This window comes from Physeter macrocephalus, chromosome 11 (genome assembly GCF_002837175.3).
Source record: "Physeter macrocephalus isolate SW-GA chromosome 11, ASM283717v5, whole genome shotgun sequence".
In the NCBI taxonomy this organism is placed as follows: domain Eukaryota; kingdom Metazoa; phylum Chordata; class Mammalia; order Artiodactyla; family Physeteridae; genus Physeter; species Physeter macrocephalus.
Genome location: NC_041224.1, coordinates 114,119,496 through 114,141,890, shown reverse-complemented (window position 1 = coordinate 114,141,890; position 22,395 = coordinate 114,119,496). Strand labels below are relative to the sequence as shown.

The 22,395-nt window shown below is 35.8% G+C and overlaps 1 protein-coding gene across 2 annotated transcripts in view; it reads right to left on the bottom strand.

Moving 5' to 3' along the window:
* SCFD1 (sec1 family domain containing 1) overlaps positions 1 to 22,395 on the bottom strand; it is a 131,171-nt gene that overhangs the window by 4,768 nt on the left and 104,008 nt on the right. The window contains exons 20-24 of one of the 2 annotated variants that reach the window (XM_007118118.3): positions 16,315 to 16,368; positions 12,413 to 12,465; positions 10,165 to 10,198; positions 9,598 to 9,663; positions 1,368 to 1,436 (exon numbers count right to left, since the gene is read on the bottom strand). In XM_007118118.3, coding sequence (XP_007118180.3) covers positions 1,368 to 1,436; positions 9,598 to 9,663; positions 10,165 to 10,198; positions 12,413 to 12,465; positions 16,315 to 16,368 — 276 coding nt within the window. Of the gene's footprint in view, positions 1 to 1,367; positions 1,437 to 9,596; positions 9,664 to 10,164; positions 10,199 to 10,331; positions 10,398 to 12,412; positions 12,466 to 16,314; positions 16,369 to 22,395 lie in introns of those variants that run through there. The other variant, XR_003681874.2, reaches the window with a different exon arrangement.

The window sequence follows — 22,395 nt, the reverse complement described above, 5'->3', positions numbered from 1 at the left end:
GGAGCCTGTGCTCCGCGACGGGAGAGGCCACAACAGAGGGAGGCCCGCATACCACAAAAAAAAAAAAAAAAAAAAAAAAAAAAAAAAAGAAAACAAATAGAGAAAATTAGCATTAACACCATCTGGTTCATTAAAAGGATTAAAAAAATTGAGAATCTTCTAGTTAACCTAATGAAGAAAAATTCCATTTACATGATGTTCTAAAATAGGCAAGACTAATCTATGGTGGAGAAACATCAAGACAGTGTTTTGGGAGCAGGCTTTGACCAGGAGCAAGGATTGACTGGCAAAGGCCATAAAGGAACTCTGTGGTGTAATGGTTCTGTATCTTGATAGGGGTTTGGGTTATACTCAGGTGAATGAAACATCTGACAAAGTTAGGAATGTACACTTAAGATACGTGTATTTCACTATTGTAAATTTTATCTCCAAAGGTAAAACAACAACAACAAACTAAACAAATAATGAAATCTAGTTAATGATATTGGCAATGAAGTATTAAGGGGGAAGTGTACTGATAGCTACAATTTACTCTGAAATTAATACAGGTGGAGCAAGGAATAGAATGAAGACTGGAAAGATGGACAGGTATCTTATAAAGCAAGTACAATAAAATGTTAATGGGGAGTATGCACGTGTACAATGCAAATTCTCTTCAGTTTTTCTGTATGTCTGAAATTCTCATGGTACCACTGGGCCACCACATTAAGGTTAAAAATACAAGAACCATATAATGTGGGTAAGAAACTTGTGCTAGAAAAAGATGCTAGGAAGAGCTGCTAAAAACGAGCACAGGGTACAGTTATGATATTTATGGCAGCCAAGGCAAAGGTGAATGGATATTATTGGTCAGTCTATTGAGCATCTCAGGTAGTTTAAGCTTTAAAAAGTTGAAGTCAATGTAATTACTGAGAACAGTAGTGGGAACAATAGTAAAAGAATGTAAAGACTCTGTACACCTCAGCTACTACTGTCATTAACTTTCAAGGTGAATGTAATTCTGCTGTATCAACTGAGCACATACAACCCCTTAATAAGGTTACTTAATTTCTCAGCTTGGCAAAGTCAGAAATGTGGACAGTATGTCAAGGAAATGCCGAAATGAATTTAGCCTAAGTGAGTAACACTACTCCAATTAAAAGTTTTCTGAATTAAATTTACCTTTTCATAGATTTGGGATAATGGAAATAATGTTACTTATAAGAGTTTCCTTTATAGTTGTCCATGGTAAAACCTTACATTCTTTTAGCTCTATGGCTTTTAGTTTCAGCTGGTTCAGGTGAACATGATTATCTTGCTCTCTTCTGAAAAATAGCAACAGCAACTTAGGGTATGTTAACAGAAACAAACTAAAAAGTACACTTTACCTGTTTTATGAACTGTGTAGCATTAAAAAGTTCACTGCAGCCGTATAAGATGTGCTTGCCTTGTTTCCCCTGTAAAAAATCAGATACAGAACTCAGATACAAGTAACAAGTAATATTTTCAATATTCCCAAGAAGAGGGGTTAAACCTAATAAGACTTTTTGTTATTCTTAAAAGTTTTAATTTTTTTTGGGGGGGTATTGGATTTTAGTGTACACATGTCTATCCTAAAATTACATGGAATAAAGGAGTGAAAGGGACACAATTTTTTTTTCTTCAAAATATAGGTGGTAGGTACACTTCTAGTGCCATTTACACTGAAAATAGAAGGAATGTGATTACTGACACATTTCATGGGAGCCACAATTATTTATAAAATCTTAGGTCAACATTCTTCCAATGTAAGATATGTAACTACTTGAAGAAAACATTCTTCAAGTTTTGTTACGCTGAAAGTAGGATATGGTGTGAGTAGCATGGACTGTCATTTCAGACTCATTTGTGATAATACAGTATTTATGTCTTAATATACCCTATTCCATTCTGTAACTCTATGAATTTCATTCTGAATATTGACAGAATGTTGGAACCCAATTATAAGCAGTCAAAACTTTTTGACTGGAGAATTTTGGTAAGTTCTTAATGCTGAAATTCTTACATGTATTGTGAACTTGAAGGTAAATTTGTAAAATTTCTTTTGTAAAGTAAAAAGTTTATTCCATAACAAAGCAAATATGATTAATTAATCAGGAACAAAAAGAATTACAGCTTTGTCATACAAGATAAGGACATTTCTCTGTGATGTATGAGCCGAATAAGATCGCTGGCTGAATAAATGTTCTAGCTGACCTTCTCTGAGAACAAGTAAAACGAAAGTCACACCTCACTCTCATTTTCTTCAAAATGAGATGGTACGTGCAGCCATTAAATAGGGTCATATAATTGGGATTCCTGAGGCTATACTCACAAAAGGGTAGAGGTCACAGTACATGGGAAACATTAGAGGGGTCCAAAACTTCTAGGCACAGCTCCCAGGACCCCATTCTCAGTAATATGACACATTTCATTTTCAGTTGTGAACTACCAAGATACAGTGGAGATACCCTGGTCTCAGTGGAGCCCCAGTCTTGTCCAAGGAGGGGTCTTTTATACCTCTCTGATCACATAGCCAGAATCAGGCTGCGTGAATAGGCTTAACAGCAGAAACAAGAAAACATGACAGAAACCAGGTGCAAATCAATCTTTACATTTTCCATTAAAGAATGTTGACAAGCTAGTGCAAGTTGCCCCCTAGTCTATCTTGGACCCTAGCACAGGCCTATTTTAAACACTAGTTAATACATTTCATTCAGTGTTGGCCAAACATTAGCACAGGGTATATTAACTAGCTGAGATTAATCTTGTGCTTATATAAGTACATTCCCGCTCCACCCTTGACAAGCTTTCTTAATTCTAATTATTTGTCATCATTTTTCATCTTTTATAGCATTTATAGAATACAAAAACAAACACAAAAATTCTAATCTTTTGTATCATCCAGTAAGGCAGGTATAGCTTTAATTTTTTTTTTTTTTTTTTCCAGTACGCGGGCCTCTCCCTGTTGTGGCCTCTCCGGTTGCGGAGCACAGGCTCCGGACGTGCAGGCTCCGGACGCGCAGGCTCAGCAGCCATGGCTCACAGGCCCAGCCGCTCCGCGCCATGTGGGATCTTCCTGGACCGGGGCACGAACCTGTGTCCCCTGCAACGACAGGTGTACTCCCAACCACTGTGCCACCAGGGAAGCCCAGCTTTAATTTTTAACACTGCAGTTTAGTATATTTCAGTGTAAATTTATTCTTAGTTATGCACAAATTTGATATTTCTTCCTTCCATTAAAAGTTGAACTAATGTACTAATACCTTGATTCAATGTAACAATTAATTATTAACTAAATCTAGTTAATTCTCTAGCCAATCACCTTCCATCAAAAGAACAACTTGTGGTGGCTTTAAGTAAAATTCCCAATACATTTGGTCATTGATATCAGTATTATCAAATGTCTTGTTAAAAATCAATCCAATTAATTTTTATCAAATATATCAGTGTTATACCAAATAGCAGTTACATTGTAAGTTAGACTAACATCATTACTAGATAAATCACCTAGAATCATTATAGTATTTTCTTTGCCTTCCCAACAAAAATGGCACTTGCCTGTTGTTTTGTGAACTGGTATAAATCAAGTGCCATGTTAGATAAATTCTCATTTACAAGTCTCTTGTAGGCATAGCCATAAGTTTTGTTTCATACTACAGGGTTGCACTAACATGGGTTTCCAATGTCATGAGGGAGGCTGTCATAGACCTACTAGCTCAGTTTCCCCTTAATGGGGCTGAATGATAGGAAGAAGATGAAGATGAAGATTACTCAGAACAAAGGAAACAGTAAGACCAAACAGGATTAAAAAACAAAGAATTCTCAGGATAATTAAACTACATGGTTTAGCAGCTACTAAACATTAATGGCTCTATTAAAAACCCATAGGTAACAGCAAACTTAATGGTGAAAGATTGGATGCTTTGTCCCTAAGATCAGGAAGAAGATAAAGAGGTCTGCTCTGGACTCTTCTATTAAATATTGTACTGGAGGTTCTAGCCAGGGTGGTTAGGCAAGAAAAACATTCCAGGTAGGTTAAGGAAGAAGTTAAACTAATTCCATTCAGAGATAACATGATCTTGTATATAGAAAATCCTAAAAATCCAAAAAAAAAAAAACCTATCAGAACTAATAAATGAGTTCAATAGGGTTGCCAGACACAAGATCAATATATAACACTCAGATTTCTATACAGTTGCAAAAATGAAATGAAAACAATTCCATCCATAATAGCATAAAAAATACATAGGAGTAAACCTCAAAGAAATACAAAGCTTAAACTCTGAAAATAACAACAAACTGCAAAGGAACCAAAAAATGTTGAAAGAAAAAGATCTAAATAAACGGAAAAGCATTCCACATCGTGGATTAGAAGACTTAATAGTGTTAAGTTTTGGGGAGTATTTTCATCTTATCTACAGATCCAACGCAATCCCTATCAGAATCTAACTGCCATTAACAGCTGATCCTCAAATTCATATGGAATTGCAAGGAACCCAGAAAATGCAAAACAATCTTGAAAAAGGATAAAGTAGGAGGACTCATATATCCTGATTTCAAAACTTACTACAGTGTAGTACCGGCTCAAGGATAGACCTATGGATCAATGGGATAGAGTTGAGAGTCCAGAAATAAACCCATACATGTATGGTCAACTGATTTTCAACAAGCCTGCCAAGACTGTTACCAAAACACAAGTCCATGTGCCTGACGCACAGTGAGGCCAAACAATACCAAAACGTCAAAGTTTGGAACAGAGAAAGGTTTATTGCAGGGCCATGCAAGGAGATGGGTGGCTCATGCCTTAAAAACCCCAAACTCCCCGAAAGCTTTCAGCAAAAACCTTTTTATAGGAGAAGTGAGGGAGGGCTTGGTTAGTTGTTGCAAACTTCTTGGTGTCAGATCCTTTGTTCTTGAGGTCAGGTCATGGTCAGGTAACGATGTTCCTGTAAATCTCCACCAAACAAATGTTATTCTCTGTTCTGACAAGAAAGGGCAAGGTCCCAAGGCACAACTTTCACCTTCCAAGGTCCAGGTCCTGGCTAAGAGGAGGCAAATCTCAGTTGGTGGCTCCCTCAGGGCCAGGTCCCCAGACCCTGCCCAGCTGTCATCGCTGAGGAAGCCAGGCACCCAGGACCCAACTGGCCCTCAGTCTCCTCAGGCCACCCAAATGGCGGGGGCCAGGTCCCACAGACTGTGTCCCAAGCAGACTGCCGCCGCCATCAGGTCATGGAGGTAGGGATGGGGGAGAGGTTCGCTGCCACCTCAAGGCCTGTGCCTGTCCAGTGGGTGGCCTTGGCGAGGGCTCTAGAGCCCTGCAGGACACAGCCCCCAGCCTGTTCCCTGGGGCCCTCCAGCTCATCCGCTGGCCTGAGGCTGGGTGAGCTGGAGGGCCCCAGGGAGGAGGCCAGGATCCGCCTCTTACCTCGCTCCGCCTGATGACCACCACTCTGCTGACCAATGACTGAGCGGGACCTCCTAACCCCGGCTCTAGTTAGTGGTCTCTCAGTAACCGTTGCCTGGTAATGGGTCGCCCAGTAATGGCACACCCAGCAAAGGCTGCGTGCTAAGGGCTGCACACTGCCTCCCTCTATTACAAGACCACTCAGTGGGGTAAAATAGTCTTTTCAATAAATGGTGCTAGGACAACCTGGATAGCCATATGTAAAAGAATGAAGCTGGACTTTATTCTATATACAAAAATTAACTCAAAATGGATCAGAGACCTAAATGTAAGAGCAAAAACTATAAAACCTATAGAAGAAAACACAGGAGTAAATTTTCATGACCTTGGCTTTGGCAAAGAATTCTTAGATATGACACCAAAAGCACACACAACAAAAGAAAAAATAAAGGTTTGTACTTTAAAGGACACCAAGTAGAAGGTGAAAAGATCAAAGAATGGGAGAAAATATTTGCGATCATATATCAAGATAAGGGACTTGTATCTAGATTATATAAAGAACTCTTACAAGTCAGTAGTAAAAAGGCAAAATAACCCAATTAAAAAATGGGCAAAGGATCTCAATAGACATTTCTCCAAAGAAGATATACAAATGGCCAATAAGCACATGAAAAGATGCTTGACATCATTTAAGTCATCATGGAAATGCAATCAAAACCACAGTGAGACACCACTTCACACCCACTAGTACAGCCGAAATCAAAACGTCAGATAAGTCCTGGCAATGATGTGGAGAAATCAGAACCCTCATACACTGCTGGTGGGAATGTAAAATGGTGCATTTTACATTGTTTTTGGAAACAATCTGGCAGTTCCTCACATGGTTAAACACAGTTATTGTGACCCAGCAATTCCAAATACATGTTTACATAGAATTACACTGGCCTATTACCTATGGTTCCAGGTGGACAGCAATAGGTTTTACCTAGAATAGACACTCATTTTGGATTTGGACTTACACACCTGGTGACTAAAGCAAATACCTTTAACACCTTTAACATCACAGCAGAAACTGTTTCAATTTGGACTTCCTTTACATACATCACTTGACAAAGAAACCCATTTTGCTGCAGGTGCAGTTCAACAGCATGCTAAGAAGCATACACAACAGACTGACATCATATACCTTACCAAACACAAAGTAGTGGACTGACTGAAAACTGAAACTGACATTTGAAACATCTCCTTTCTAAATTAGGCACATCTCTTTCTAATAAAAGACAGAAAGAGTGGCTTGCATGACAGAATGTGTGTTAAAACATTAACAGGCATTTAATTAAAGGGGGAATCAACAGCGAAGAGATTGTTGAGATACTGTAGGAAAAACGGGAGGGAGCAAGTGGGGTAGTAACACAGAAACCACTAAAAATTTCTCTTGCATTTCTAAAAATGTTTCTTTTTCTCTGCCTGATCCTGTAGTACAGGGACATGAATCACATTTACAAGGTCTGAAGATAGGATTAACTGCTAGCAAGACATCAAGACAATACCTCTAAATCTGTCTGAGGAATGATGGAATGGGATGTTTCTTCTTTTCATCTGTGTAAACTGGGATTAATAGTTTCTGTACTAATAGCATCTGTACTAACCAGTGGATAACACAGTCCTATAAACTCACACTTACCCAACCTGCCTCCTATGACTGGGAATGAAGAAAGGGGAAAGTACTGGCCAATCTCATACTGTTGCCAGCTCTATGGATCGGGCGTCTTGCTGAGTCTGATCGTCTTCTAAACCAAGGGCCAAATTCTGGGTAAGAATTAATGACACATGGACGATGGAGAAGTCTTGATTCTCAGGAATGTAACCAATAAGTAAATAATACCAAAAAAAGAAAAAAAAAAGCTAATATTATCTTGGTACCTTGCAAGAGGCTGAGAGCAAGAGAATAATACTCTTACCTATATTTATAGATGCCCATAACACCTGCAGAAATAGCCTCCTTTATTTGAAGCCGAAGGTCCAAGATGGGTTCTGGGAGGTTTATGAAGGATTTAATCTGGGTTTATTCACGTGCTATGTTTTGATGATGCCAATAACATCTAGGGGATAAACACCCAGAATAATTCTAATGCTTCCTTTTGTTTTACATATTCTCATTTTACAGGTTTTAGATATTCCAGAGGACCCCTTTTGGGAGGCAAAATTAGGATATTGTTGCTGCTCAAATGCGTACAAAACAATCTGTTCAACAAAAGAGCCAAAGACCATTGTGTAAATATGAACCTGTGTGATGATCTGTTAAGAAAGGCGCCTGGATACAGGGACATAAAATACCTGTTACATGCCTGATGAGTCATAGTATCATGTGCCCTACTACCTATACACCATGTTTTTGTGGGTGGAGGGTAATAAGGTAAAAAAAATATTTTGTAACCTGAAACCAAGTAAAGAATAACTTGGTGGGCTTACATATCTACCACTGATAACCCTGATGTTGTTCTGATGGAGGTGATTGATCAGAGAAAGAACTAGACTTAGTTAATAAACAATTAATTGTTATATTGATTCAACTTATTAATACATTTCACAAAATTAAAATTTCTGTGGTGGAGAGAGCTAAGAGTTGTGAGGCCTATACATGATTAAAAACAAGTTTGCACTGGAATATCTGGTAAACTGCAATGTTTCTTGAAAGTTATACCTGCATTTCAGTCACTACACTATACAAATGGTTAGTATTTTGGTTTTTATCCTTCCTGTTTTTCTGTCCTATAATGTAAAAAAAAAAAAGCAGAAAAAATGCTGACAAATGTAATTATGAAAGCTTAACCAAGGATGGGGTATAAGTACAGGATTAATTTCAGCCGGTCTTTTGTAACCCTGTGTTTATCCTTGGGAACACACCTGGAACCAATCATGTTGTTGACCCTTGGCCAAATCTGACTGAAATAGATTAACATAGTCCTGCCCAAGGTTCACAGATAGACCAAGGGACAACTTGCACTAGCTTATCAGCACTGTTTAAAAATTGTACAGGGCTTCCCTGGTGGTGCAGTGGTTGAGAGTCCACCTGCCTATGCAGGGGACACGGGTTCGTGCCCCGGTCCGGGAAGATCCCACATGCCATGGAGCGGCTGCGCGTCCGGAGCCTGTGTCCCACAATGGGAGAGGCTCACAACAGTGAGAGGCCCGCGTACCGCCAAAAAAATAAAATAAAAATTGTACAGATTGATGGTTTACACCTGGTTTCTGTTATGTTCCCTTGGTTTTTGCCTTTGAGCCTAGTCATGCAGCCTGATTCTGGCTATATGAACAGAGAGGGGTATAAAAGACCTATCCTAGTATAAGATGGACGCTCCCCTGAAACCAAGGTATAGATCTTAGTGGTGGTTCACATTCTGAAGCATGTTATGTGCAACTGAGCTAGGATCCTTGGAGGTACCTGGTGGTTTTGAAGCTCTGTGACATCTGCCTATGTATTTTTTTCTCCTGCTGTACCAAAACCTCTACCTTTATTGAAGTCTTATGTAATACAGGACATAAGGAATAATCATTATTCAATATTAAGTGAATAAATGAAGATTACAAAATGTCATTGCAACAATCACTAGTTCTGTTGCCTCTACATTTTAAATGGTGTTTTTGCTCTTCAAATTACACCCTTCCCTTCATATTCTTTTGCTTAGTTGTCTGTCATTCCCTGCTGCTGTCAGTTTCGAATAGCACACCACTTCTAACGTGCTACCTCTAAAGCACCTGTTTGCTGAACAAGCAGACATTCCAAGTTTGTTCGAAGTATGTTGCTGACTTAGGTCAATAAGATGAGAGAAAAGTGCTTATTATTCAGGTAAATGGGGTTCAGTAAATCATCTCACCAAGGGAGACATTTTTGGAACAGGGGCTTACTTGAGGTATCTAAACATTTAAAGTCAAAATAAGATAGCTGCAAAGTACATTATATCAATAAGATACATTATTTTCCAAATCAAGTAAAATTTTAGGCGAGAAATGAATGTGACAGGAAAACAATGAACACATGGGCATTTTCCCCTATCTGCTGGATTTTTAAACTACCTCTAGAAAACGGGTTATGTAAGAATCAGGGGAGCCACCAGAGAATGTTAGTATGTTAAAGACATGGAACAACTGTGAAACCTCAAATGATAAAAGAATATAAAGGTCAAATGTACCTTTATGTAGTCAACAAGATTTTGATATTCAATGTAGTTGCCTCCTCCCACCACAAAAACAATTGCCTAAAAATGCAAACAGAAAAAAAATAGGTAAGTTAAAAGAAATAGTTAAAACAGTATTTTAACTCTCAAACATGGGGTTTAGGCTGGAGCCCATTCCACAACTTAGGATGCGATCCCTTGCTAGCTAGTATTTTTTTACCTAAGTGCCTGATGCTACTTCAATTATAAAGAAATTTATTTCTTAAAAACGTCTATAAATTTATAAATTTCTAATTTCTATTGAGTAGTAAAATGAAGTAGAGATTTTTCAGAAACAATTCTGAGGAAAATAAACTTCATCCTTCAATTAAACAATACCAAATAAATCCAAAGGGCTTTTTCCAAAAGTTATTTTTGAATTTGTCATTTATAAAGAATCTTAGGTACATAGAATTGGATTTATCAAGACTGCCATACAGTAACCATCATAAAGCTACGTTTAGGACAAAGATATTCTTCAAGACTGCTTGGTTACCTTTCATCCTTCCATTTCAGGGACAGAGGATTTTTATATGAACTTACCTCTTGGAATGGATTTTTGTTCCTTGGAACTGAGCTGTAAGAACAACAACAAAAAACACACACGAAAATTTCACCCAAAGCTTTACTTAAGGATAAAATAGGCAGGAGAAACACACACACGCACACACGCACTATTAGCTATGTATTTACAATTCTTCTTCCTTCACCTTCTTTGAGCCAGGTAGTGAAGTGGGATTCAGAGCAACAGCTAGATGAAGTACATATCTCAGTGTCTAAAAGGGAATGGGACAACTTGTTGACTTCAAAATAAAATTCTAGGAGAAGACTGAGAGGGAGAAGGAAAGACTGAGCAACAGTTCCCACGAGGAGTGGAAATCTGGGTATAAAGTGAATTAATAAAATATATACTTTAGTGGTAAATTATGTAAAATTTTTACCATACTCAACAGATTACAGTTTGTGGGTATCTACATTTGTGAAAAAACTATGCAAACACATGTATGGGAAGGATAACAATTTAGGAAGCAAAGAGGGGATGGAAGAAGGGATGTGTATTTTGCTATAGCTTTTTAATATTTATATATTAATTACATATTTATATATTTGTAATATATTTCAGAAATACTTTCTTGGTGTCAAAGAGATCTTTTAATAAACACAATTTTCAAAGCTTTTGTGAGTCAAATATATATTTGTTTTGAGTGCTAAAATAGGCTTTAGAAAGATAACTTAGGTTTTCCTCCCAAGTCATTTTTGAAAATCTCAACCAAGGGGAGAGAGCTATTATAACCTCTCAATTATTCACAGGCTGATTCCACAGTTCCATCTTTTCCTCCTTTCTGTGGCCTGTGTCAATATTCCATAGAAGGAGCCAGTAGCTGCCCTGACAGAAATGCCTCACAAACTTCCTTCTAGAGTGCTTTAAGTTCCTCTAAGAGTAGACATGAGATGAGGAGAAGTGAGACTTAAATAGCACAGCATTACTAGTTATTAAAAACCAAGATCTAATTGTGATGAGACAGCTCAAGAGAAGGCTGAGTCTATTAAAAAATGAAACTGTGTTTCACTGTCTTATCAATGCTAATATTCCTCCTCATTATCATGCATAAACTATAGGGAAGATTAAAAGAATTTCTCAAAAGTTTCTAAAAAGCAAAATTTATCTACTAATGCAAATACAAGGAAGGAAAAATTGTAAGCTCGAGAACATCAAGAGTTGCAAATCCACCATTTTAAAGTGTACAATCAGTGGTTTTTAGAATATTTGCAAAGTTGTACAACCATCACCACTGTCTAATTTCAGAACATTTTAATCACCCGCCAAAGAAGCCCCATACCCATTAGTTGTCACTCTTCATTCTCTCCCTTCTATAATTTATTCTTTGTCAAATTCTTTCTTGCCAGCTGCAGTTGCTACCAGCAGCTTCTTTTGTAACTTTGGTAGTGTTTCTGATAAGTTCAGAAAAAAGAATAATCTTTTAGATTACCAAAACAATCTAATAATCAACTTTCTAGTGACTAGATTATCTGTTCTGACTACCTACAAAGATGTGAAAGCTTGGGATAGAGCAAAGACAAAGTTCTAAAGATCCCAAACATAGGGTATAGGCAATAAAGAAGCTTCACCCAAGTTTTGGTGCTAAAGACCATCCCTCCAGGAAGGTTTTTCCCTCCTAATTCTGCCTATTCTTTTTCTGTATCTTGTAGGCTATTTTTCATACCACCATGGATTAAATCTTAAAAAATAATATCCAGAATAAAGTTAACAAATACCTTACCATACCATGTTTGTCATAAAGTATATAAATTATTTGCAGAATGTATCATTGCTATAAAGAAGTATTCACAGCAGTGATTTCCAGGGGTTTAGATTTTATGGACCCGTTAAATAAAAAGCCAACAACTGGTATCCAACATAAAGCTCCCATCTTTTCATTTGGTCCAATAAGAATATTCATTTAAAAACACACAGATTATCCAAATTCTCTTCACCCACACATAGTTTGTAATTACCCTCATCATTTCATTAAAAACAACAAACATCTAAATGTATTTTTTTGCATGTATACACTTGGAAGGAAAAGCATCAAAGTGTTATGTATAATTATCAGTGATTACTTCTGGGTAAAGAGATTATACATACTGTTTACTTACCAGTTTTCTATATAGTTTGAATGTTTAATAATAAGCAGTTACTGATTTATAACAAAAAATCAGTAAAGTTATTTCCGTCCTTGGTGGGGGTGGGGAAACCTACAACAAATTACACAAGACAAGAGCTGCTTACCTGTCATTGCCCCGCAGCATTTTGGGATCAAAATATCTATAGTCATCAGTTTCCTATTAAAAAAATAAAAGAGAACTTTACCATGACTATGGAATTTTTCTTTAGAAAGTTCAAGTTTGGCTTATTTTAAGAATACTTGATGAACCTACTAATGAATCTATTAATTTGGTAGAGTGTGTAACCACCATCAACATTTACCGAGCACTTACTATGTGTTAAACATTGTTCTAAGTAAAATTACATAATCCTGTATCACCTGTGAGGTAGTTATTATTATCCCTATTTTTCAGATGGGCAAGTTGGGGTACAGAGAAGTTATTTTAACTTTCCTAAAGTCACATGACAAGTAAGTGTGGGAACTCCAGGATTTGAAACCAGGTAGTCTAGTTTCAATGCCCCAGCTCTTAACCACTCTGCATATTGCTTCTCAAAAATATACCTGTTTTGACACAGAAAACAAATTTATGGTTACCAAGTGGGGGAAGGGGCAGGGGGATAAATTAGGAGTTTAGGATTAACATAAGAATACTACTATATATAAAATAGATAAGCAACAAGGACCTACTGTATAGCACAGGGAACTATATTCAATATTCTGTAATAATCTATAAGGGAAACGAATCTGAAAAAGAATATATATATATAACTGAATCACTTTGCTGTATACCTGAAACTAACACAACACTACAAAATCAACTATACTTCAAAAAAAAGTAACTAAGAAAAATAAATATACCTGTTTTATAACCTAATGTACTTAAATATTTTTGCTTTTATAATTTATATTATTATTATATGTCTATGATTTTACTGAATGTCCAGAATACCTAATACAGGTTCACAATCTCTCATAATTGAAACCTCTGCAGTTAGATGTATTTTGGAATTATGAATTTAAAAAACTGCATATAGATAATATCATGCATAAACTATATATAATATAATATTCCTAGCGGGCAGCACCCCATCGTCTAACACATTAATATTTCTGGAGCTAAATAGATGAATATTAACATAAAGTAGGATAAATCAAAAGTACGAAGAACCTCAACTTGAGGTAAGGTTAGGTTTTGCCACCAAATGAGTTATATAAAATCTCTTAGTTTTCAGAACTCTTTGGACTTCAGAAGTTGTGGATAAGGGGTTGCTGACCTCCATACTACATTGGAAACTAGCTTCTTGATATTAAAGGAGCTGGAAAGTACTGCTTTACTGTTTATAATGTAGTCACTTCCTAATCTCTGCCTCCTTTGGCCTCCATGGTACAATCAGCCAAAGGAACTCATTCTTTTCTGAAATGTTTTCTGGTTCTTTTCTGGATGAACCTACCCAAACATGATCAATGACAAACCATGCATTGTTGCCACTACCTAGTCCTGCATTCAATGGTGGCCGATGCTAATCAATCACAGAACTCTCCCTGAACCCAAAGGCAGTGCCATAATCCTTCACCACTTTGCTCCAGGAAACCAATACTAGCCAGATGTACAAGGGAAGATGAAACTTACCTGATATCTTGCCTAATCCCTTTCTTTCATTATATTCAATCAAGACAAATCAAAGAACACTTAATAAACGTTAGTGATAAGAATTCAACTAGAATTAGGTTATAGCATTTTAAAGCCTTTGAGATACGATATATTCAAGATGACTAGTCAGGTCTAACTTAGTACACTTTGTTAATCTCTTCAAAGCCTCCAAATCAATTTGTCAATATGGGAACAAGACAGGGATAAGAGAGGGAGAAGGCATCTGTCTCATCTAGCAGATGGATGAAAAAATGCTTTCAAAGCTGAAAAATTTTACTTTTTCTAATTAATTAAAAAATATCTGTCTGTAGTAATGTGCCTTCCGTTATAAAGTCAAAGTCAATAGAACTGATAAATGAACTTACAGAGCTTGGAGAAACATCTGAGTAAGACCCATAATTTAGCCATCTGTATGTCTATGACAGAAATGTGGAAGGTGTGTATATGTTGGAATGAGTAGTAGGCAGGAATTCAGAAGTAGTGGGTTTTTGGTTCCAATTCTGTTATTAAAAATAGTGTGCCTTGGGAAAAGTCACTTAATATCTCTTGGTTTCCTCTCCTTCACAGTTAAGATTCTACAGTTTCATTAAACTCTAAAGTTCTATGATTCTATGAAGGGCATGGCTCTTGCCCTAATCCATATAGCACAGTGGTGAAAAAATGTGGCCTGTCCAGCTCTGCCATTTATTAGCTGTGTGTCCTTGGGCAAGTTAATTGTGCCACAGTTTCTTCATCTATAAAATGAGAATAATTTAAAAAAATAGTATTTTTCTTAGAAGGTTCGAATGAGGTTAAATGAGCTATATGAAAAATGTTTTGACTGGTTCCTGGCTAAAGAAATGCACAATAAATGTTAGCTATTATCATTATTATTGTCCTTATCCATCATCTCGACTTCCAGATTAGGGACAGCAACAAAATATCCTGAACTTGCCTAACCCCTTGTGGATATGGTGTCTAAAATTTTGCATTTGTTTATATTTTTAATCTTTTGTTTGGGATAATATCTTCCAGAAATTTACTGCCTATTATGAAGTAGTAGTCTATAAGACAATTAATCATAAATCATACTTCTTTCAGGCTTTCCAAGAAGCATTCCTTCTTCATATATTCCTTCTTCATATATTCTAGGATGTAGTAATAAATCTATTTTTACTACATTTTACTACTACTATTTTTACTACATTGTATACCACTTTCTCTATATTGATTCCCAGATAGAAGAATCCAATCCTTTTTAGCTTATCATTATAGACAATTCTCTCATTCCTTTCATAACTGTAATTGCCCCTTTTGGGGCTTTTTAATAACACTATATCTTTTAAAAAAAATTTATTTTATTTATTTATTTTTTACGGTACGCGGGCCTCTCACTGTTGTGGCCTCTCCCATTGCGGAGCACAGGCTCCGGACGCGCAGGCTCAGCGGCCATGGCTCACGGGCCTCGCCGCTCTGCTGCACGTGGGATCCTCCCGGACCCGGGCACGAACCTGTATCCCCTGCATCGGCAGGCAGACTCTCAACCACTGCACCACCAGGGAAGCCCATAACACTATATCTTTGTTTTCACATGGACAGATTTTAAAATTTGTTTTTGCTAATTTCCTTTAATGTTATAATAATGTTTTAACAATTACAAAATAATGACATATTTAACTGAAGATTCTGTTCTCACTCTCTCTCAGCCTGGTATCCTAAGTCTTGATGCCAAGTCTATAGTGATCCAGATCAACCCAAACGAGGGTTTTGATCATGCGGCTTTTCTCTATTCCAGATAACCACTCTCTTTCTAGTTGCCACAGTAACAGGATGGGCTCTTTTATGAAACAGATTGTGATGATTTTTACATTCCTTTCTTGAATTATAAACAGATAGCTTGAAAACCCATTCTTTAAATGCTCATATTTATTTACCCATTTAAATGCTCATATTTATTTATCCATTTATCTCTTCATCAAACAATTTATCTCTCTCAATTTACTTTTCAGCCCCAAAGAACTTAGTGCCATCTGAATACATGCACTTAAAATTTTTACTATGCACTCCTCTCCTAATTTAATTTCATAAAATTAAACTGATCTGGTACTCTTTATAGTACACCAACTGATGCTCACTAGTTCTTTTTTATTTATAGAAACTTGCTCCTTAGGACATATATAGGATATAATCTACATTTACTTTGGATGAAAGCTGGCCAGAGTGATGTAGCCGCCGAGAAACCAATTCCCATTATCTGTTTGAGAACATGGACTCTTTCCTTTCCATCATGTAGTCTGCTGTGATTAAGCCCACAACAGACTCTGAGTTTATCACTTTTTGTATATAGTCTGGTATGTTCAAGAATTTACAAGTACAGTGTTATATGCTACTCACAGGGTTTGACTTCATCTCCATGAGATTGTCTAAAATACGAGTAACAGGTAGATTCTGTGGAAGAGATCAGTGAGTATTTTGTTAAATATTAGAAGAAATAACAAACCAAAATTCTTCTCTAGTAGCAAAACAACCTAATCATTCTATAGTTCAGTATGCTTACCTTTCAATTAAACACATTCTAAGATTAAGTATTCTGTGAATGGTGTCATAGTTGTAAATACCCCTGGCATTACTAAAGGTTCCAAAGAAAAAACGTAATTTTTAAAAATGTGTAGGTGTATCCAGGTTTTAGTACAAATACATATTTGGGCTTTTTACTTTGTTGGATGTCTGCTTTTTAACACCAGTAATTGTAAGCTTTTGTTTTAATTGAGTAAGATTCCCCACCCCCTTTTTTTCATTTCCTTTCTGCAGATTTGTTTATTTAAAAAATAGTACTTTAAGTTTGCAGAAATATATGAGATTAAATGACCTAACAGAGTTTTTTCATTTCTAATGTATATTCTTCTAGCCAAAAAGATACTTGTGTTCTTTGAAAAAATGGGGAAATGGATGCACACACAACTTTATTGACCACTTTAATTTTGCCTGGGATAAATTCCAAATTTTCAATGACATACTACATTATCTTCTTACAAAACACATTCCACTTTGAACATAAAATGTATAACACTAGTGTTGACAGAAGATTGCCCCTTGACACGCTTACATGCATGGGGATATGAAATACTATTGCTATGTTTCAATCTGACCATTTTAACCATTATTTTGAATGTAACAACACATTGGGTACAGAAAATTTACTAAGTGACTATTATGCCTATTCAAAGTACCTTCCTACTGGGATGGTATTCTGCCCACTTTGAACTGATATTTCCTTTGTGAACTGTGCAGAATATTCTGGAAAGAATAGTTTTGTATCTTAGAGATTTCATACAACAGAGGCAACATTAAATCTCATTATTCAAATAACTGTAGATAACACATTACTATTTTACAAGTTTTACTTTCTTTAGGTCATAAAACATTTTATTGTTACTAAAATGGATCATCACTAAGGAAAATGCTGCTTTGCCCAGACAGAAAATATGCCTTTCTTTTTCCTTTTTCTTTCTCTAGATCGGCAAGTAAAAATCTTTCAAGATAATCTTAGGCAAGTAAAATTAAAGCTATTTCATTATTCTCTGATATTTTTGTTGGCCAGGAACTTCTTAATATAAACACAAGCACCAAATGTTCAAGCTGACTGAATGTACTTCCTGAATTCTATTTAGAATTTGAAAAAGAGAGTTCAAAATTTTACCTTTTAAGTTTTGTTTCAAATAAACTTGAGTTTGTTCACTTAAGAATGTAAGTCTAAACCATAACTTTCTCTAAAGAATGACTGGGTACAGATGTAAATCTATAAAAATGCTTTATTCAAAAGAAAAAACTACAGTTACAAATTTGTTCTAAGTAACACCAACAAAAGATGAAGTACTTTGCAACATAACAGGAACAATAAAAAGAATTCTGGAGCAAGGCAACATTATAAATTATAACAGTTTACTAAAATTAATTTTATATCCATTTCTCTATTTACTTTTAATTCTCCGTTTAGCTCTCTGAATTGTACTATGGTATTAGATATGTGCAATGGAGAAAAGTTGAGAAAAGGTTTTATATAACTGATAAAGCCATATGAGTCATATTACTTTTATTGTATTTGTGAAAATAACTGGAAATTTGAATATTTCATTTACTATAACAATAAGATTTTTCTAAAAGGTACAGTTAAATTTTACTTTGCATTTCATATCTCTGCTGTATTTGAAGATAAGCCTGCTAGTGAATAGGTCATTAAATAACACAAGAAAAATTTCTTTCTAGCAGTACAGTTCAGAAGTTTAAGAGCCCAGAGACAATTCTTTATGTTTTTGTTTGGTCTTTACAACCAGATAACACCAAGAGTCACCTTCCACTGCCACACCACACAATAATTCACACACTGTCACACATTAATTAGGAAAACTTGCATGTAGAGAATGATAAAGGAAATAACATAATGTCTTTAAAGGCCTAAGAAAGAGTACTTCAGGAAACAACTTCTGAGAGCTCTGTCATCAACTAATGCTCTATCTGGCCTACATGAAGACTTAAGTTAATCATTTTAAAATGAATTTTATATTGGTAATAATTTATATACAAGATAACTAAGTTCTACTAATTGAAAAAACTGAACTGTGGCAGCTAACAGAGAGAAAACAGCAGAACAAAACCATACAATTTTCTTCACTCAACAAATGGTCTGTTCACTCATCTTTAAAGACACAAAAAAATTGTGTACCTCAATAACAGAGGTATAAATGAAAGCCCATTATTTAAAATATTCCCAAGCATATTTTTCATTGTTTTTAGAAACTGTTTCAGAAATAAAATGAAAAATGTTATTGTCTAGGTTACTAACTAAATTTTTATTAGTAGAAAGCCTCTATATCTATTTAGATTTGAGAGACAGAGTCCCATACATGTGAATATTCTAAATTAAGGATCACTATTTCCAAGATGTTCAAATTTCAAATATATGAACTAGAAATATTACCGGGAGAAAAAAAATACAGTGAGAAATTAATTTCTAAAAATCCTTAATAGTTTTATGACCATAGTCACGTTTTATGATTTTAGTCACTGGAAAAGTTTAAATAAAAACAATGTTAATTTTGTCTCTGATGGCATAATTGCTTAAAAACAAAATTAAAATAAAATATGCAAAGAAATTTTAAAAACAGACAATCTAAAAAACGTAATACAGCCCTATATCCAAAACAGTTAAAAACATTTTTCCCCTCTAATTCTCCTAGGATTAGCCACTTGTTGCCCTGTATTGCCATCTGGTCTATGGTGACTATTTCCAACTCCCCCCCAGCCCCGCCCCCCGCCCCAGGTAGCCTTGGATTTGGGATGATACTCTGATGCTGAACTAGGCAGTGAAGTTGGGACAAGAGTTGCTGCTGTCTTGATTATCAAAGTCCTGAAGAATGAAAAGCAGTATGTATACCTTCTTGAAGAGAATACTTATCTGGAAGACTGTATTAGCCAAGTAAAGAATAAGATGGAGTATGAGGATATTGGAAAGTTGTCAGTGAAGTAGATAGGAGGAAGGGGAATAGGATGGATCATCTATTTCCAAAATTGAAAAATTATAAATCAGAAGGGATCTACAGAGTGAATCCAACATCCACATCTTACAGATGAGGAAAGAATAAAATATATAAAGTGGTATTTTTTCCAAAACCATAGCATATTAATGGCAATAAAATCAAGAAACAGGATTACCTGGATCCAATAAAACACATCAATTTCCATCATTCAGGTTCAACAATTATCAACTCATGGCAAATTCTTATTTTATCTATACTCTCACTCCCCACTCCCTAGGCTGTTTTAAAACAAGTCCCCAGTATCAAATCATTTTAGCAATAAATATTTCAGTATATATATCTTCACAATATAAGAACTCCTAAAAGAAAAAAAAAACCCTATAACACTACTATCGCACCTAAAATAATCAGCAAATATTTCTTAATACAGCTCAATATCTAGTCAGTATCAAAATTTGTCTGCTCCATAAATTTATTTTTTACAGTTTCACTGTTCAAATTATAATGTTAATAAGGGCTATACATTGCAATTAGGTGATATATTTTTTAAGTCTTTTTTAATCTACTGAATTCCACTGCTTGCAATTTATTTGTTGTTAATTCATTTTTAAAAGAGGGATTATTTAAGCAAACAAGCCAAAGAAAGTAAAATAGAAGACTTTTAAATTATGCAACTTAGCACTACATTATTCATCATCACATTCTTGTACAATTATCCTCACATAAGTATATTTCAAATCTGCGAATATCATTCAAATGGTTTTATGTGATAGCTAATACTTGTGATACATAAAACTTATGCTGTCCAAGAAATAAAAAAGTATAAAAGGCTCTTATAAGTGACCTAGAAAACTGGACATGACAAGACATCCTATTCTATCTAATTTTTTTATAGCTTAAAATGTTTATTCAGATAAAAAATTGACACAAATACTTAGAGACTTAAGAGGCATAAGTTAAACAGAATTTTACAAGTGTGAAACAAAGAATTCATCTCTTCCAGTCTCTTCTCTGACATTTTTCTCAGTTCCCAACCTGCCCTATATCTACCTATAGCAGTTCCTCTAAATTTTAGAACGTTAGGACAGTGTAACTTTAAAAATGGCTTTCTACAAGTTTAAATATTTCTAGAACAAGAGACTTTTTTAAAGTATTAAATTTACAAAGATTACACACATACACATACACACAGGTCCAAGTTTGGGAGGCATACAGAGAAACAGGTGCTGTAAATCACTGCAAATTGGTACAACTTTTCTGGACAGCAATTTGGTAACATTTACTAAGAACAATTAGAAATGTTCACTTTTGATTCCATAATTCAAGTCTAGTAATTTATCATATGGAAGTAATCAGAGGTGAATACTCTCACCTAGAAAAACTAACATTTAAAACCTAGTTATATATCCTTGAGTATCTTCTATTTTTTTCTTTTTTTAAACAAAAACAAAAAGATCATATTGAATTTACTGTTTTATAATGACTTTTATTTTTACTTCACAATATATAATGAACCACTATCCCCCAATCAATAACCAGTGTCCCCCAAATCAATAAATATTTCCTAAAAAGTCTTATTAACATCTATTTAAAAAACCGGCCTGGCTCTCTTAGCAGTGGTGATAGAAATGTGACGTAGAAAGAGGTAACCACCAGTCATTTCAAATTTTACTTCTGTAAGTGAGAAACTGCCTATATCAAAGCAGTATGTTATTTGCAATGTTAAGAAAAGCAAAAGGATTTGAGGTCACAGAGGATAATCTGTTTTTATATTTTATAAACTAAACTTTAAATAAAACACACTGTTGTGTTAGCACAATAAAATATTTAAGTCGATCACTTTAGACCCTTTCTTACAGGCATCATTTGGGGATGTATATCATTTGACTCTAAGGTAATAAGTTCAAAAAGTAAATTTGATCATTTAAAAGATTAAAAGGACTTCCCTGGTAGTGCAGTGGTTAAGAATCTGCCTGCTAATGCAGGGGACACGGGTTCAAGCCCTGGTCCGGGAAGATCCCACATGCCATGGAGCAACTAAGCTCATGCGCCACAACTACTGGGCCTGTGCTCTAGGGCCAGTGTGCCACAACTAATGAGCCCACGTGCCACAACTACTGAAGCCCGTGTGCCTAGAGCCCGTGCTCTGCAACAAAGAGAAGTCACTGCAATGAGGAGCCCGTGCACTGCAACGAAGAGTAGCCCCCACTCACCACAACTAGAGAAAGCCCGCATGCAGCAACGAAGACCGAACACAGTCATAAATAAATAAATATTTTTAAAAAAGATTAAAGCCTGTAATTTCTCAATGCTATCAGTTATTTGTGATACGGATTCCTTTGTTTAGGGAATCTTACTACTGGGATTTCCTTCTAACAGTGACATGTTAAGTAAAATATGTACTTTTCCTTAAAACTAAATTTAACTGTATGTAGTTATACAATAGCCAGTCTATCTAGCAAAAGGCAGACATAGTCTTAGAAACTGGTGGTTCCCCCTTTGTCTCATATATGAAATCATCTTGTCCATAGTTGATAATAAATAGAGTGCTATGACAAAGATTCTCTCCTAGACGAGATTCTACTCAGGCTCTGAACTTTTTCAACTGGGCCTCGACCTGTGGACTTCTGTGTCCATCTCTGCATTGTCCAATTTTAGAAAGAATCCTGCTAAAGTCAGTTTATAGCCAGCACCTCCATCCTCGGTATCTAACCACCCTCGGTATCTCATCGGGTTCCTTACCTTCTACCACCTCCCAGGTGATGTCCAATTGTTGGAAGCCAACCTGGAGCCTCTGTGCCATGACAGGGTCATGGAACAACAATCCAAGACAGCGCTGCAGGGCAGTGCTGCGCCCAGGAAGCTGACTACATCTCTTCTGATCTGTTTTGTAATTTTGTGCTTCTGCCTTGAAAAAGTACATGGGGGATTTGCCCCC